This window comes from Macaca thibetana, chromosome 7 (genome assembly GCF_024542745.1).
Source record: "Macaca thibetana thibetana isolate TM-01 chromosome 7, ASM2454274v1, whole genome shotgun sequence".
NCBI lineage: Eukaryota > Metazoa > Chordata > Mammalia > Primates > Cercopithecidae > Macaca > Macaca thibetana.
This window is the reverse complement of record NC_065584.1, coordinates 39,258,617-39,277,484: the sequence shown is the minus strand read 5'-3', so window position 1 is coordinate 39,277,484 and position 18,868 is coordinate 39,258,617. Positions and strand designations below refer to the sequence as shown.

The 18,868-nt window shown below is 40.2% G+C and overlaps 1 protein-coding gene across 7 annotated transcripts in view; it reads left to right on the top strand.

Moving 5' to 3' along the window:
- The window catches only part of RAD51B (RAD51 paralog B), a 787,871-nt gene that overhangs the window by 574,976 nt on the left and 194,027 nt on the right, over nt 1–18,868 (top strand). For all 7 annotated transcript variants that reach the window (XR_007727250.1, XR_007727251.1, XM_050797048.1 and 4 more), the window contains one exon: nt 12,545–12,648. Coding sequence is in view for 5 of the 7 variants with exons in the window: in XM_050797048.1 (XP_050653005.1) it covers nt 12,545–12,648 (104 nt within the window). In the remaining 2 variants the exon portion in view is untranslated. The remainder of the gene's footprint in view (nt 1–12,544; nt 12,649–18,868) is intronic.

Genomic DNA, 18,868 nt, shown 5'->3' with positions numbered 1-18,868 from the left:
TGTCTTCCGAGATTAAAAGGACACAGAGCCACATCACAAGATACTAGGTGGAGATTTTCTAATACAAATGCATGCATGATGGTACATGGAGTGTCTGCAGGATCTGACGAGTCTGTAATTGCAGGCAAAACAGCAAATGCCTAATACATGATTTTTTTCAAATGTTAGCATATTTTAGGATCATCTAAGAGAGGTTTTTGAAAATATGGACTCTTGGGCATCACCTCCAGAGATTCTGATTCATCAGGTTTGGGATGGAGCCTAGGATTCTGCATTTTAAAAAGTTAACAATTGATTCTGATGTATGGAAACATATGAATGCCCTAGTAATTTCTCTGGAGATCCAATCCCATGTCCTGATTTTATATCAATGACCAAGTAATCTCTCAGGGAATGTCAACCTACATTTTCACACTAATTTTTTGTGGGAGGAAGGAGAGTTCAAACCCACAGAAAAGTTCCAAGAAAAGTACATTGAACTCCCTTATACCCTTTACCTGATTTTTTTGTTTTTGTTTTTGTTTTTGAGACGGAGTCTCGCTCTGTTGCCCAGGCTGGAGTACAGTGGCACGATCTCGGCTCACTACAAGCTCCACCTCCCGGGTTCACACCATTCTTCTGCCTCAGCCTCCCGAGTAGCTGGGACTACAGGCGCCCACCACCACGCCCAGCTAATTTTTTGTAGTTTTGGTAGAGATGGGGTTGCACCATGTTAGCCAGGATGGCCTCGATCTCCTGACCTCGAGATCCACCCACCTCGGCCTCCCAAAGTACTGGGATTACAGGCCTGAGCCACCGCGCCCAACTCTTTACCTGATTTTTAACATTTTGCCTCATTTGTTTTTATCTCTTGTATATTAGTTACCAATTTATTTTATAATATTGTTAACTTATTATAATTATCTTTGGTGAACCATCTGAGGGCAAATTACAGATATCATATCCTTTCATCCCCAAATACTTCAGCATTTATCCCTTAAGAACAAGAATTTCTCTTACATAACCACAGTACAATGATCTCACCCAGGAAATTAGTATTGATACAGTACTATTATCTAATATACTGGCAATATTCAAACTTTGCCAGGTGTCCCAATAATGTATTCTATGGCAGTTTTTTCCAGGATGCAGTCCAGGATTAGACATGGCATTTTAGTTGAAATGTCTTTTTGCATTAATGGTTTTTAAAGCCATTGATGTTCTCCCAGAAAAACTTTTCTTCAAGAACATATTTCCTAATAAACAAATCACATTTCTTTTCTCTTCTGTTCTTACTGCTTGCAAAGTGCCAGTGATCCAAAGTGGGCCTGAAGCAGGAACAGGCTTACCCAGGCCTGATTCTTCACAAGCTAAGGCCTGGGCAGAGGACCTTCTCCCAGTCCTGGGTTTGCCTTGTGAGCTGATTTCCTGAAGGCAAACCACGTGACTGCTAGTGTGTCCCCTTGCTTCAGTCACGTGGGTGGCACCTGGCTTTGTCCTTGTCCCAAACTACTTCATTGGATATATAAAGCTACCGAATGTTACTTCACTATAGTTTGAATCTTCCCCAGAAAGAGTGTCTGGTAAAGGACATGGCCACTTTACACCCTTCCCAGCTCTCTCCAAAGGCAGCTGGCTGCATGCACACTTCCGAGGGTGATGTTTTTTCCAGCACTCAGGGCTATACCCAGTGTGAGATCAGAATCAGCAGCTGTATTCCTTCTGCCTCAGCCAGTGCCACCTGAAACAAATATCAAGTGGTCAAAAAATGAGATGCTGACCTTGTATAGTACACAAGACTTACTAGAATTCAACTCTGGTATCCTCCTGCTGCCTCTGACTCTACAATGGGAGCAGGAAAGCAAAGCTCATACCAGGACAGCTGAAAGGTGTGGTCTGAGGATTTCATGGTGAGCAGATAGAACACATTGTGGGGGGAAAAAAAACCTATATTTTATGCAAGCATCTTTCTGGCTTGTCTTGAATGAAGCCTAAATTTAAAGAGAAAGTGCCACAGATTTATTTAAATGGTTGTGTTTTTGTTTTCTTTGTTTTATTTTGCTAGTATTTACTTAAGGGTAATATGTGTTTTCTGTAATGAGTGAATTTATTTTTAATTAAAAACTTATTTGCAAAGGGTCAAGAGATTTAACTACAAGTCATGATTCAGGATTTTTTGTTTGTTTGTTTTCCTTAAGTAGAAGGTAGCAAGAGGAAAGCTGTATTATTGGAGAAAAAGTCCAGGGGCATGGCCTCCTGGAGAATGTTGGGAGTTGAGCTGATGGGAGGAGATTGCTTCTTTTTATTCAGACAATCTAGTTCTGTTCTTCTTATGCCTACTATTGTTTTCCTAGCCATCTTTGAGACCTTGATGATCGACACTGCAGACACAGCAAAGAAGCCTAGTACAGCATCCCCTACTTCCAGACTGAAGCTCTTCTTATAAAGTGAGCGTTCTCACTGTGATTCTGGACAGTTCCTACGTGGTATCTCTGTAGGATAACATATGTCTTGGTTTTCTCAGAGCAAGCTCAGTTTATCTCTGTTATCCCAGTATAACTATTAAAATGTCCCCATTTCATTTTCAAAAATGTCCTGGTTGGATGAGAACTTAAAGTATTTTGTTAAGACTCTGGGAAACTGAAGGTATTTTCTCCCTATCCATGAGCCAGTGGAGTTGTTGACTGATTTGTGCATACCAGTCTCTAGCCTAGTGGATGGCTCACCCCCGCTTCTACCCTACCTTGTGCTATGGAGGATCCATCCCTAACTCTTGCATTCCAGAGGTTCTGATTGCCTCACTTCTTCCTGTCTTCTGCTTCACATTTCTTACCCTTCTCAGTAACGAGTTTTACTGAGACTTGGATCAGCCTAGGTATGTTGTGCAAGTAAAGCCTCTGGACTGCATTCACTCCTTTCACCTCCAGCCAAGAGACATCAGGAATGAAATTTTCTGCTTTACTAAAATGAAGCAGCCCATTCTTTACAAGCCAAATGCCTTCCTCGGTGGGTAAATGGCATTAGTTGAAGCAGTTATTACATAGTTTTATGCCTCAGATCCCGTATTTATAAATCTGAAAGACGACTAATAGCTTTAAAGTATTTTGAGAATCTCAAAGCTCAGAAGATTATAAATAACAAAAGATATATTTTTTCTTATCTAAAATGATAGCACAAATACTGCGGTTGCTTACTTAATAGATAGCGTGTGGTCCCTGAGCCACTGCAGCTGATGGGTTTTTTCCAGTGCTCTATTTATAGAGCTAGGTCAGAAATATCACTTCCGTTGGAACCTGACCTATAGACCATTGTCAATTTTAGAGACCCAAGGAAGTAGAATGCACCCTAAATACAGCTGGTTCACAGATTCAGTTAGTGAACCACAAGCCCCCAAGGAAATTAATTTTGCTGGAGGGTAAATGTCTGAGCCTATCCCAGTCTCTTTTCTTTGACACCTTTGTCCTGTGGTCTCACAGAGCTTGTAGGTCATCTTGAATCTTTATTCTAAAAATAGCCCTATTCTAGGCAGTTTCCCTACTTTAATAACTTACTCATCCTCTTCACCTTTTGTTGCTGAAATTCTGTGTTGTATGGAACAAGAACTGATGACCTGCCAAGAGAGGTAACCAAGATTCTCAGTCCCTTCCCCAGTTCAAATGGATGATCCAATAAAGAACCATGCTCAGCAAGTGCCAGGGGCCTAGTTTTGAACAGGAGAAGCTGAATTGAATGGATGATAACGTCCTTCTGATCCCTAGTCTCACACTCAGTCTTTAAGCTTTGTTACTATGAAGTTGTGTTTGCTGGGACTTGGCCACTGGTCAGCACAGGTTTACCCATCATAAGTAGGGTAGACTAAGAAAATCTCTAGTCTGGAGAGAAATCTGCTATCAGCAAAAGAACCCATGCCTGTGCTGTCTTCAAGCATAAACGGGTGCTGGATAGGGCACATCGATTCAAAGAGAGCACATGGAGTGGAGCATTCTCAAACTTCCTGGAACAAGTGAGGTTCTCAATGAGGAACTCAGCCACATCATCAAAATACCAAAGACTCAAAGTTTTTTAATAAGGCAGGAAATTTTAAGGTCATTCACCCCTTTTTGTCATGGATGAGGAAACTGAGGCTTAGCGAGGTTAGGTAACTGCTCATTACCGAGGCCTACTCTGAGGTTCTTTGTTACACTACTCTCCTTCTCCCACCTGTTCTCTTCAAAAGCCCAGACGGAGTCAGAAATAGAACTGCAGGGTCCTGCCTCCTAGCCAGCAGCTGGCCACAGGCTATCATGCATTACATGGAATGTGCTTCAGGACGTGAGGACAAGAGCTAAGAAGGAGAATACAGTTCCAGTGGTAACATACCATCTTCTTTCCTGGATTTATTTCAATCCTGAAAACATTTTTCGGTGTTGTTATTCCTTTGTTTTTTTTAAATTTCCTATTTCTACTCTAAATAAATGGGCTTTCATCTGCAGGGGCTGGAGGGACCAAATATCCAGAATATCCAGTCCGCTAAGGCCATGAACTTTTCCTTCCCCTCTGTTCCTATTCTGGGAGTCATTGCTTTGTTTTTTTGACTTTTTTTTTTTTAACACGGAAAAGCATTCTTTTAGAGTTGACCCTTTTGCTACAGGGCAAACGCTTTTCTGTTATGCACTAGAGATTCAGTTTGATCTCCTAGAAATGCTTAGCACAGGAGTCATAAATTGAAATGTTTTCGGAGAAGGAGCTTTCTCATTAAGAGCTTTCCAACAAGCCTCTTCTAAATACTGACACGGGTTGGTACCAGAAGCCCATCACCTTTTTGGAAATCAAGGCTACATAGCAACCTGGTTATCCTCCTCCAGTCTGACTGCACGAGGGCTACACCCCATGTATACAGAGCAGAGAGACAGCTCCTTGCCTTGTGAGAAATTCGTCTTCATAACCAACTCCCACACCAAATGAGTAAGGAATTGGATCCAAAAGATAGTCATGAAAGATATTGCAGAATCCAAATCATGTGTTGTAACCACTTTGCAACTAAGATTTACTATCTTGCCTCATTGTTAACAGAATAAAAAATGCAGGAGATAATGATTAAACTTCTTTCCCCCCTAGAATTTCATCTTCAGTGTTTGATCATCATTGTTCCTGTCACTTATACATATCAAGTATCTTCATCTAAGGGTCACCAAGAACCTCTGGTTGCCTGGAAGCCAGAATTATTATTCGCATTTTACAGATGGGTTAGCAGTCACAGAAAGAGAACATGCTTTGACTTACCTAAAAGAGTCTCTGAGAGAGTGGAGAATGAATGTTCCCACAGTCTTTTATAGAGAGCCCTGACTTCAGTGTGAATAAATTAGATTTGCTCTATGTAGCTTACACAGAGACTTCTACAGGCTCAATCCCATAACAATGAAAATCCTCAAAAATGAAAATATTTTCAAAGCTCAGTTCACGTATTTGATTTTTGTATTTGTATTGGAATTAACCTAATTCCAGACAATGAAGTTATACTGCTTTGGCAGGTCTAAATATCACAATCATCAAAAAGGAGAGAGAGGGAGCAAGCACCTCAATTTTTAGAACTTCCTCTTAAAGTGAACATAGAGAAAGTTCACTTATCTGTTTCCTAACCAATTAGGTCATCTAGCAGGAAATCACCTTTTCTTAAAAGCCAGTAGGCAGATTCCTCCTACTTTAAATTTCCCATCAACAGCATTAACAATTATTTATGCCAGCCCTCTCACAGGAATGCTTGAAAGTCAAAAGACATAAGAGACCACTAAGTTTTCTAGTTTAAAATAAGGTCACAACTTTGTAGTAACTTACACTTTCCCTGCCTCCCTCTCTCAAGTGATCCTATCACTTCTATCACCCTTCAATTGCTTTCCTATACTTGAGGCCCTGTTAAGTGAACTATCTTTCCTATCCTTACCAGATTTTTAATTCTACAACCAGAGAGGGTCAGTTCCAGGCCACCCGACTTGCGTGAATGCAGCTGCTGGGCCAGTTGAGTGAAATTAAGTAACTTGCTGAGCCAGAGGATATGCTGTCTTTCTGGAAACCCCTTGCCCTGGGTTATCGCTGTACATCAGAACAGAGGAAGCCGAGTATGGAGCCTGAGTGACATGCAGAGCTCAGATGAGTGATAAGATCCTCATGACACACTTCCATCAGTGTCCTCCCGGAGATGGGCCTTTGAGCTCTCAAGGCCCTTGTGGGCTGGCAGAATAACACGGTATTTGACATGAGAGACATGATAAGCCCAAAGAAAGCTAATTGGAGTAGTGGTTAAGACTCATTTGGCCCAGTTTCGAACCCTGGCTGTGTCAGTAACTAACCATGTGAACTGGAGTGACTTCGTTTCTCATAGCCTCATTCTGTCAATAGGGATGTTAATATTACTCACCTCATAGAATTGTTGTAAGGATAAAAAAAGATGTAACTAAGATATGAAGCTCAACAAGATTTAAGCTTACATAATGCCTAGCACATAGTACCTTAAAAAATATTGCCTTTCCACTTTGGGCAACATAGTGAGACCCTGTCTCTACAAAAAAATAAAAATAAGTTAGCCAGTCGTGGTGGCACGTGCCTATAGTCCCAGCTACTTGGTAGGCTGAGGTGGGAGGATTGCTTGAGCATGGGAATTCAAGGTTACAGTGAGCTATGATCATACTGCTGCATTCCAGCCTGGGCAACAAGGGAGGCCCTGTGTCAAAAAAAAAAAATTTAAAAATTGCCTTTCATTATCATTAACTTTCAAGGCCTTGCTGTTATTACTTTTATGGTGGATTAATGTTTGTAAGCGCTCCTAAAAATACAAATGGATATTTTTGAAGTCTATAGTAGACTACAGTCAAGCTTGCTCACTCAGGGTTTCCTTTGGAAACTTTTCTGTGGTCATCTGTACTCATGGCCCTTACTTAAGACTTGGGTTTACCTGTCCAGAAAACAACCAAATACATGGGTACTTTTTTATACTATTCTTATTGGTTTAGCAACGTGGAGTCCTTTAAATAGTTGCTCCTGGCCCAAATGTGGCTTCAATCTCTGAAGACATCCTGTGTCTTCCTATAGACCTGAGAAGCTCCTACAGTTTATCACCAAAAAAGAAAATGTTGGCGCACTTAACTAGCGACTCCTAATTACTCACATGTAGCTTTTTCTTGACACACTTTAGAGCTCAGCCTCCTTTCATCCCATCACTTAGCAGGCATCTAAGCAACTAACTTTTAGAGTTTACTTGAAAAATGTAAACCTATTAATTTTAGCTAAGCAAGATAGAATTAAGGATGTAAACCTGCTGCCAAAACAAGGATATAATATGATTCAAAATTTAGTGGAAATAACTTTTTAATTAGTCACTTAGTGTTTATAAGCCTGCTCTGTGTCTCAGACCTTGTGTTAACTCAGGCATGCTGACATATATCAGACGTGGGTTTGGCCTCTTTGTAATATATAGTCATATGTCACTTAACAATGGAGATGGGTTCTGAGAAATGCATCATTAAGCAATTTTGACATTGTGTGAACACCATAGAATGTATTTACACAAACTGAGATGGAATAGCCTACTACAAACCCAGGATATATGGTATAGCCCATTGCTCCTAGTCTACAGACCCATTCAGCATGTTGCTGTACTGAATACTATAGGCAATTGGAACCCAATAGTAAGTATTTGTGTATCTAAACACATCTAAACAGAAAAGGTACAATAAAAATGGTAAAAGGATGAAAAATGATACACCTGTGTAGGGCACTTACTATGACTGGAGCTTATAGGAGTGGAGTTGCTCTGGGTCTGTTGGTGAGTGCACCTCGTGATGAGTGAACGTGAAGCCCTAAGACACTGCTGTACACCACTGTAGACTTCATAAACCCCGTATCCTTAGGCTACATTCATTGATGGAGGCATTTTTCTTTCTTTAGTAATAACCTTTGATTACTATCACTTTTTTACTTTATTAATTTTTTAATTTTTTTAACTTTTTGATCTTTTAATAACATAACTGAAATATAAACATTGCATAGCTGTTCAAAAACATTTTCTTTATATCCTTATTCTATAAGCTTGTTTCTGTTTTTGAGGTTTTTTTACCTTTTTAAACTTTTTTGGTAAAAATTAAGACACAGACACACACATTAGCCTAGGACTACACAGGATCAATATCATCAATATCACTGTCTTTCACCCCCACATCTTGTCTCACTGGAAAGTCTTCAGGGGCAATAACTCACATAAAACTGTCATCTCCTATGATAACAATGCCTTCTTCTGCAATACCTCTTGAAGGATCTGCCTGAAGCTGTTTTACAGTTAACTTTCAAAAATAAGTAGAATATACTCTAAAATCATAATTAAAAGTATAGTAAATACATAAACTACATAAAAGTATATATAGTAAATACATAAATATAGATACAATAAAAATATAGTAAATACATAAAAGTATAGTAGCTATATAACTGGTTTTTATATTTACTAAACTGGTTATTAAAAGTAGAATAGACTCTAAAATATTGATTAAAAGTATAGTAAATACATATACTCTAGTAAGATCAAGTATTATGTACTATACATAATTGTAAGTGCTGTACTTTTATACAGCTGACATCACAGTAGGTTTATTTACCAATCATCACCACAAGCATGCGAGTATGCATTGTGCTATGATGTTACCAGTGCTGTGACATCACTAAGTGATAGGAATTTATCAGCTGCATGATAATGTGATGGGGCCACTGTCATATTTGCAGTCTGTCATTTGCTGAAACATCATTATGCAGAGCATGACTCTGTATTAAAGATGATAAGAAAAACACACAAATAATATACCACAGGTAGAAAATGATTGTAATGTGAGACAGTAAAATAAAGTATTATAGAAGTTTACAGGAGGAAGACATTATTTCTGTGAAGATTAGAGAAATTGGCACATAGCAAGTAGCATTGAAGGCAGAGTAGATTTGGGACATGTGAACATAGGGGAGTTCCAGATGAGGGAGGGGCATGGGAAATAAGTGATTAAGTAGGAACACAGATGTGGGAAATGGAGCAGGGGGAAGAAGTCTGGAAGGGCAGGTGGGCACAGGGTAGAAAGTTCTTGAATGCCAGTGTTAGGAATTTAGAATTCTCTGAAGGCACTTGGGAGCCACTGAAAGTTTTTGAGCATGATGGTTGTAAATGGGAGGGTGGTATGCTTAGGTGTGTGCTTGGAGGAGGTTAATCAAGTAGTAAAACAGAGGATGGCTTTAATAGGGAGAAAGTGACAGCAACATGGACAATAGGCAACTAAAGCAGTCACACCAGGTGAAAGCTAATGTGGGTCTAAGGTTGAGTTAGGAGGAATGGAGAGTTAGGAATGGATCTAAGGGTGAGGTAGGAGAAATGAATGGATGGATATAGGTAGGATTTTACAGTTAAATCAGTAACACCTCTCAATTCATTGCAAGTGAGAAGAAGCAGGAGAGAAGGAAACATTTTAAAAATGGAGCTGAGGTTTTAAACCAGATTAACTGGAGGGTCAAAGGAAGGAACAGAGATGGAGGAGTAGATTTATATGGGAAAATATGAGCTTGTTTCGATGATACTGAATCTGCAGTGCTAAAATTTATGATGTAGGCTTGCCGTTCTTGTGGTTAAAAATGGAAGACAAGTGTTGAGACAAGCCAAAGGTTGAGACAAAGGCGTAGAAACCATCCACCTTGTGGAACGGGCTCTCATCCTTTTCAAAGTGGAGCCATGCCATGTAGAGCAGACACTGCAGGCTTGATGGGAATGAGGCATATCTGGCTCAAAAACATGTTTATTTGTGTGTTTTTAGAAGTATACATATTAAACCAACATTTTAAAATCAGGAAATTATACTTAAAGCGTTGATTTCTGGCTTCCGTTTTAAAAATCAAAATTGTACTTTGATGTTAGCACAATTAAAAAATCATATCACTATGATTTTTAAAAATCAAAAGATGTGATTGTAAAAGTTTTTTTACAATTTTAAAATAAATAAATAAATAAGATGTGACTAACTATGAACTCACATTGCCACATGACAACAACAGCTAGAGCTGAACAGAGACTGCCCCCTTGAGATCCTGGATGAATTCTCGAACTCACCACAGTACTCACCACTTCCCCTCATCTCCTAAGGCTTTAATTGAAAGTCAGTTACTAAATCTATAGAGAAAAAGAAAAAATAGGTTAATAGTTGCCAAGAGCTGGAGGTAGGCAGGGAATGGGGTGTTGGGAACTGGTGGCCAGTGGGTGTGGGATTTCTTTTTAGGGGGATGAAATGTTCTACAGTTAATGGTGGTGATGGCTGAACATCTCTGTGAATATAGCAAAAGCCACTTGAAATCAGAGGATGTATGATAGCAAATTATCTCAATAGAGCTGTTTTTCTAAAATGCAAATGTAGTTGCTATTGCCCTTGCAGTGTTGGTTTTCTTATAGTAGAAAATATTTTTCTATAAGTCTATTTCTATCAAAAAAGGGAAAGTAAAAAGTCAGACGGAGAGGGTTGTGAATTTCAAGAAAAATGGTAAAGACTGTCTCTCTTAGTGTGGGTAAAGAATTTCTACATGTTAATATGCAAGCACCTGGCCTCTTTACTAATGTACATTATTTTCCTGGACACTGAAAGCATTTGGTATTAGACAAGAAAAAATGTGGTCATGCCCCACTCCCTAAGGTCCACCCACAACTAAGAAGAAAGAGAAAACAAAGGCAGAGAAAGGAAAGGAGTAATCAACATGGTAAAAGGAGAAGCAGAAGAGGCCAGTAGATTGGATGCCAAGGAAGGGGGAAGCTTTATCAACTGCTGACAAGAGGTCAAGGAGGATGAGGCCAGGGAAGTCAGGAGGTCATGGGAGACCATCCAGTGAGGGGGCTGAGAGAGGTGAAGCCAGAGAGAGATGCAGAGGCAGCTGACAAAGTGCTCAGCGTGCATTGTTCAGGAGACAGTATTTAATCTCAGGCATGAAGGACTACTGAAGGTGTTTTAAGTAGGGGAATGATGTGATCAGATCGGAACAATCTAGATTATTTGTGTTCACAATAATTTGTGCATATTTTGAACTGTGTGCATGATGAACTGAGGTTACCCCAAATTTTATTCTTTCTTACCCTGAATTCTCCTTCAATCTGATATCCCCAGGCTTGTTGAGACCTTGGTTATTGATTTCCATCTCATTCATTCCTGTTCCTGCTTGAACCAGGAAATATATATATATGGTTGGTGTTATCTGACCCTGGGGTTCTCAACTTCAGCACTGCTATATTTTGGGCTGGATAATTCTTTGTTGTAGGATGCTGTCCTAAGCATTATAAAATGGTTAGCAGCATCACCAGCCTCTACCCTCTAGATGCCAGTAACACTGCGAACACTTTAAACCACCCTCCAGCCAAGAACCACTGAACTACATTTGTCTATTGTAGCATTTGGGCCCAGGTGCTTAAGGCCATGTGCAGTTAGTAGACCACCCTGGAAGGTGTTTGCCCTGGAAACAAAAGACCAATACTCCACACTGAGGCATACAAATCAGATGATGCAGTAAGGGGGCAACAGATGACACACTCAAGACCTCATTTTGTTTTAACTAATTCAGTGGACTTCAACCTGTATGTAGTCTCCTCATAGAAAAAAGATCATATCTGGAGGCTACAAGGCACACTAAATGCCCAACTGTGCCCTCCTAAGGTTAGGATTCCTGTCATGGCCCAGGGCCAAAGTGGGTTCAGAAGAGCCCTCGGGCACAGGGCACAGGGGTTCAGAGGAGGCCATGGGATGTGCTAGACATGATAGTGGGAGCTGGCTTCTATACAGCAGGACTTGTTGGCTTGCCTTCAAGGGGGAAGGAGGAGGTAGGGAGCAGAAAGGGTTTTCTCATGGTGATGTCAAGAAGGGTCAGCAAAGCTTTGGAGATGTAAGATGCAACTTGGAGGAGGCTAGGAACTCAGATAAAGTTTACTTCAGACCCTCCTCCTTATAGGAAAGTCTTAGAAGGTAAAGGAATGTTTTTCTTGGAATAGGGATGTCTAAAACAGATTACCTATGAAATTTTGAGATCTTCCAGATTCCTTTTTTGGGTGTGTGTATACAAGGGGTGGGAGGACAAGGGAATTTTATATGTATATGCCACCATTTCTATATTGATAAGGAAAATTGAGTTAAGACTCTTGTCAAGCTAAAAATGTCTAACAACTCCATTAAACTAAGACTATTTCATAACTGGTTCTTACTCTGTGGAGTAGCATTATGCCTTTGATATTGAATGGCTACATTTACTAGTAGCAATGGCTCTGAGCTGTCTTGCAATGCAACCTCTTTTTGATATATAACTCTGTTATTATTTGGCCCAGTAGTGGTCACTTTCACCCAGGCTGAAGGAAACCCCTGCTGGTTTGTTGTCTCATATTCCTTAACCCCTGTCCTACTTCACTAATTCCTCAAGTTCTGTGGTAATGAACTGAGCCTCCAAGTGCTCTCTGGGCAATGAGTAATGTCTGAACTTCATGTGAAATGCCATCTCAAGAAAGGGCATCTGAAAGCATGCTTTTACCATTTCATTTCAGGCACTTCTGGATCCAGCTGTGTGATAGCCGCACTAGGAAATACCTGGAGTCACAGTGTGAATACCCGGCTGATCCTCCAGTACCTTGATTCAGAGAGAAGACAGGTGAGTGCTTTGACAGTATTCTCTGACTATGAAGGTTGGAGAATGAGATGTACTGAGCAATCTGAGCATCTTCTGAAAATGCTGGCCACATTGTCTGTCCTGGGCCAGCACTGGCTAGTAGGACATAAAGAAACCAGCATTTCTGCTTGTCCCAACAGCAGTTATAATAAAGTGGGGAGACAAGTCACACACAGGAAAATATGTAAGAATTGATTCCCACAAAGTCAGCATTTCTCTGATATTTGTAAGTGACCAAGGACCACGTCTCTAAGGGTATCCAATTCTCTATCTCTAAATGATAATTTCACTTAGAATGTATTTGTTGAGGATTAGATAATTTGCATATGAATTAAATAATGATGATGCTTTTTCTTGGAGTATGTGTACCTTGAAAATCTTAGGCCAACAGATGCTGCCAAGTGAATAAACTACTCCCCAGACAATAGGTACTTTTGCATTAATGCATACGCCTGTAGTGTAAAGTACTGAATGATGCTAGAAAGACCTCCAAATAGTTGATCACCGTCTCAGAGTTCCCTATTTGTGGTTTCTATACTGGCCAAAAGTGAGAATCCTTCCCTTACATCCAGAAAGTTTACCTTCTACCTCCTTTTAAGTCTTCTCTCTTCATTCTTCATTCCAAAGAAAAGGACACCACTGTCTGACTTCTTTGGTAAAGCTTTGGTAAAATGTTTCACAATAAAAAAATGTCTTTTTCCTGATGACTAACCTCAGTTGTATCCTGCTGTGTGACCAGATTCAATCTAGTTTCTCCTAAAAGCAGGAGGAAGAAGAAGATGGGTGATTATTTTGATTTTTTGGATAGGACAGAATTCAGAAGCCAGATTTGCCCACCTTGCTAAATATATATCAAATCCAGGCTATTTAGACACAGAGGCATGAAATGTCACTCTGGTGATCCTTTCTGGAGAAAATGGCAGAAAAGTTGTTGTTGCCTTTACCTGCATTAGGTAAACTGGCTCTTTTCCAAGGAAGCAGGAATCATCAAAAACAGGCATCAGCTATTGCCTGTTCTAGACATAATTTTCCAAATGCCCTTGGTTAGAAACCAGAGAATTCTTCTTGGTTTGCCTTGGACTATGTAAATAATATTCCAGCTTGGTGATCAAGTCAGCCATGCCTGAGAAGATAGAGTTGCTTGTTTCTATTCAGGGAAACATTCTTGAGTTTTCAGGCCCTGGACTACTCATTACGTCAATGGTACCTTTTCCCTGATGAGTCTGGTATCCCAGGTTCTGAAGCTATTATTTCTCTTTTTAGTGGAACACATTCCAAAATATTCCTGGAGAATCTAATGGCCTTTGGTAGTAAATCATGCTAAATAGCTGTGTTGCACCTTTCAGGGATATCATTAAGGATTGTCAAACACGCCTATGTAAACTTTATCAGAGGAAGCAAAATTCCTCGTGAATCAGTGTTGACTCATTCATTTTCATGGATCCTTGATCCCACTCCTTCAAAATTTGTAGTTTGTCTCTGCTTTAGATTTTAGATTTTAGAAGCCATTCTTACTGTTACACACGGAGTTTATGACTTCGTCTATTATATATGGTATCATGAAATCAAGGCTCCTAAATCCTAGTTTTACTAATTCCAGTTAGAATTTATAAGTGAATAAAGAAGTCAGAGCCATATTTTACTTTTTCTTTTGTTTTAATAAATTAACCAGTCAGTGTCAACAGGAAGTAGCTGGTAGAACAAATGCTATTTTTTTATGTTTCTTTGGTGACTGGAGGATGTTGGTGGCTCTTGGCTTTTGGCTGACAAGGTCAAACGCAGGCCAGTGGTCATAAGGAGAACCAGGAGCAAAGTGTGGATGGATCAGTGACAGTTCATCAACTCACATCCCATTAGATGGGTCAGTCATGTTATCTTAATTTACAAAAGACAACTTGTTACTATCATTACGAAGCAATAAGATGCCTTGGAATCATGTTTTCAAACAATTAATATAAAACATGGCCAGTGTTAAAATGGCCAACCCAGGCAAAGAACATACATTTAATTAATCGATAGAAATATGCATGCCTTTGGGGACCAGTTGTTAAACCTGTGACCTAATAACTGGAATAAAGTTTGATACAGAAAACGTGTCTCTGTCTGGTGACCTTATCTTGCCTTAGCAGAGGGTGTGCTTCGTGATTCCCTGAGTCTTCCCTGTGGTTTTTTTTTTTTTATGAAAAACTATAGAAGCCGTATGAAGCTAAGCCTTTTCTGGGATATGTGCACAAAACAGTACTTTAAAGCTAACATTTAAGGTAATTGCACCAAGTAGTACTTCCTTATAACACCATTTAGTAGCAGAACGTGCCTGGATCATTCTAGGGTAGTTAGACCTCTGGGACACCAGCCACTTAGAGAAGATAACAGGTATAGTTTTTTGATTTTTAGGTTTTTTTTTTCAATGCCCTAGCAGAGGCCACTACACCCAGGGATCAAGGTTATGGGATGAGGATTATGTTTTATCCCGTTTCTATGACATTGAGCTCTACACCAGGGCTCTTGAATGTGAGGCTTAGTTTCAGATCACAGTCCTGGAAGGGGGTCAGGTCAAGCTGAGCAGACCTTCAAGCCGATTAACCCAAGAACTGAATTGTGTCGTCCGAGGGAAGGAGTCCTCCCTGGCTGATTATTTTCTTTACACCCTGGAAACTTTGCAAAATTTTAGAACCAAGAAAGAAATCTCCTTATCAGGGCCACAAGCCAAGTTAATTCTCTTGCTTATTCTGCTTCAGTGTTTGCAAAAACTCTCTTAAGAAGCTGGAAAACATTTTCTTTTGGACTAATTTAGCTTTTTTTCCATTTGACTTTTATTTACTCTTTTCCTACTCTGCTTCAGTCCTGCCCCACCCTTTTTACAACATTTTTATTCTTACCAAAGACATGTTCTTAGAGTAGAATTAAAATGGCCTCTCCTACTTTTTGTAGTTGTTGTTGTTTTAAACCATCGAAAATATGATTTGGTCTACCCTGTGCATGGCATGGGCATATAAAGAAGTAAAGACTAGTTCCTGCTCTCGAGGCCCAAACAAACCAATACTGAGGCACTGCCACAAGGCAGTGTTTGATTTGTTGTCTAATGGGTGGTTAAAACAGTAATTGCTTTGAATCCAAAGGAAGGTAACATCATCAGAGACATATTAAGTCTTTTCAGGAAAAGGTGAGACTTGAGTATTACCTTAAAATTAGTGATTCTCGGCAGGACGCAGTGGCTCATGCCTGTAATCGCAGCACTTTTGGGAGGCTGAGGTGGGTGAATCATCTGAGATCAGGAGTTCAAGACCAGCCTGACCAACATGGTAAAACCCCATCTCTACTAAAAATACAAAAAAAAAAAAAAACATAGCCTGCCATGATGGCGCATACCTGTAGTCCCAGCTACTCAGGAGGCTGAGGTAAGGGAATCGCTTGAACCCAGGAGGCAAAGGTTACAGTGAGTAGAGATTGCACCACTGCACTCAAGCCTAGGTGACAGAGCAAGACTCTGTCTCAAAAAAAAAAAAAGAAAAAGAAAAAAATCAGTGGTTCTCAAACCTGGCTGCACTTAAGGCTCATCACAGGAGCATTTATACCAATGCCAGTGCCCCACCCTGACCAGTTAAATCAAAATCTCTGCCAGTAGAGCTGAGCATCCGTGTTTATTTTATTTGTAAAGCTCTCCCATGTGATTCTAATGTGCAGCCAAGGTTGGGAACCTCTGCCTTAAATAATGGATAAAATTCAGGTAGTCAGAAAGGGGAAGTCCTGGGGTAGAGTGAGCTGCAGCTGAAGAACAGGAGGATAGGCTGCATCGTCAGAGAGCACAGGCTGGGTTTTGTCTTGTAACAAGAGCAGAGGGTTTGGGCGCTCATTCACTTAACAAACCTTTATTTAATCACCTCTTCTCTGCTAGTCACTGTGTAACTAGTTGTGCTGGAGATTCAAAAAAAAAAGAAAAAAAAAAACAGGTAAGAGATGGTTGATACCCTCTGGTTGTTCACAGTCTACTTGAGGAAACAGATAAGCATGCAAACCGGACTTGCAGTAAGAGCACAGTGAATGAAGTAAGTGTAGAGGAGATGGGGGGTCCCGCCACTAAGGAAGGTTCTGTAGCGATTAATGAGGCAGAGCATGCAGAGAGGAGTGGAGGGTTGGAAAAGCTAGAGTAAGGCTAGTTATACTTGAAAGAAGGAAGAGAAAAACTCGATAAAAACATTCACATTTATACAATTTCTCCTCAAATCCTCATGAAGTCTGGTCTGACAAACCACAAATGGGATTATATAAATTTTCAAGTGCCCTAGAAGGAGTAATGAAGTAAATGAATCCTGACTAAGCCTCACACCCCCTTGATGAAATAAATATTATGACTCTCTTATTTCAACAAATTGGAAAGAAGTCTTTTTTTTATATAGGAGGTTTATTTAAACGAACTTTCTAATAATATTTTCATTTCTATTTAGGAGGCACCCTGAAATTATGGGACGCTTGAGGGGCGAGCCTAAAGTACCTAGTAAATTGTTGACAGAACTAATATCACTCAAGCTGCTGATCCACACTTGAATCTGTAGGCTTTTCTCAAAGTCCCAGTTTTGCATCTTAGAAGTGTTGCATCTTGGAAGTATTGCTTTGCATCTTGCAAATATTCAGTGTTTCCTTTCTGGTGATAGGATTCTCAGTGTCCATTTTATATTTTCAAAGACTCAAATATCATCACAGTGAAGACTTCCCTGACACCAGCTGTGATCCATCCCTCTTCCCTCTGGCCCACACTTGCACCTGGCCCTTGTCTCTATTCTTAGACTTCTGAGCCCTGAATTATGAGCCCCTTGAGGTCTGTGACTGAATTTATCTGCGTACCCTCAAATGTAAGGGCAGTGCTTGACACTTATACAGTAGATACATTTATTTTGAAAGACAGAGAGAAAGCAAGAAAAAGAAACACGCTCCATGTAGCTACGCGTGAACCCAGTCTGAAGGACGAAGGACTGCTTATTTAGAATCATTCTTCCGTATAGAAATTGAGTTTTACAGTTTAACCATTCCTTTAAAATGTTAGTAATTGTCGGTTTAAAAGGTTAGCATCAAACCTCAACAATTATAAGCACATACCTAAATAGAAATACTGTAAGAATACTGAACATAGGAATACTTTTTGTAGAACCAGCCTGCTGGAGTCTATGGGAGGATGGGAGTCAGGCTTCCCTTGGAATCTTATGGGATAGCCTTTGTGTAAGCAAGCCAGAACCCTAAACACAGACCCAGGCTGAGGGAGAGAAGGGTTCTGCAGCTGCTTTCAGGGACCAGATAGCATGAGGACTTTGGTGTGAGGCTAGGAAATCTTTGTTGCTATCTTCTACAAGTCTTAACTTCTCCTCTCTGTGGTTGGACAGGCTTAATGCAAGACTGAATAACTAAAGAAAAGTTGATACATTCTTTTCCCAGATAAGCCGAAGGGTAGATTTGGGGCAGCATGTCAGGCTTATATTCATATTCACCCAAAGAAAGATATTGAGGATGATGTTTTACCTGATATAAGTCATAGTTGTGTATCTCCCTACTCTTAGATTCCTCCTAAGAAGGATTCAGGCTTAGTTGCCCTAACTCAAAAGGAACCTCTCTCCCTTGGTAGCATGGGTCCCGGTCATTGTACTTGTTCTCTTGTTTTCTACTCCAGCTCATCTGCTGTTTCTAGGCAAGGAGAATTATGTGAGTATGTGTGTGTGTGTGACTAGATTCTGCCAGAGGAGAAGTTCGGCTGTGCTGCAGGGGTAGCAAAAACTCTTTTTAAGCATAAATATCTGCAGAAATAGCAAAGGGAACATAAAATCCAGTCAGGTACATTGTCTTGGGTATAAATGTCCCCTCCCTTTCCAGAGCTGCTCAAGTGTGAAATCCAAGCCCCTGCCCACACTCTTCCAACAGAAGTGCTCTAACAGGTATTGAGTGGATTGGGGAAATGAATAAAAGGGGAACCCAGAATGGTGATGTTAAAAGAATCCCTTTTTTTCAGGCAAAGTATTGGCAGTAGGCACTAGGCAAATGTATTAAAATGTGAGGCAATCCTACGGAAAGTGTGCGGTCCCAGTGAATGAATACAGCGAGGTGCTACTCACAGTGCAGGGACCAAGAAAGGGCAACACACTGAGAAAGGGCCCTGAAGTCAAGGACCCAAGTGGACATCTCCTATTTCCATCTTCACATCTGAGATAAGAATACC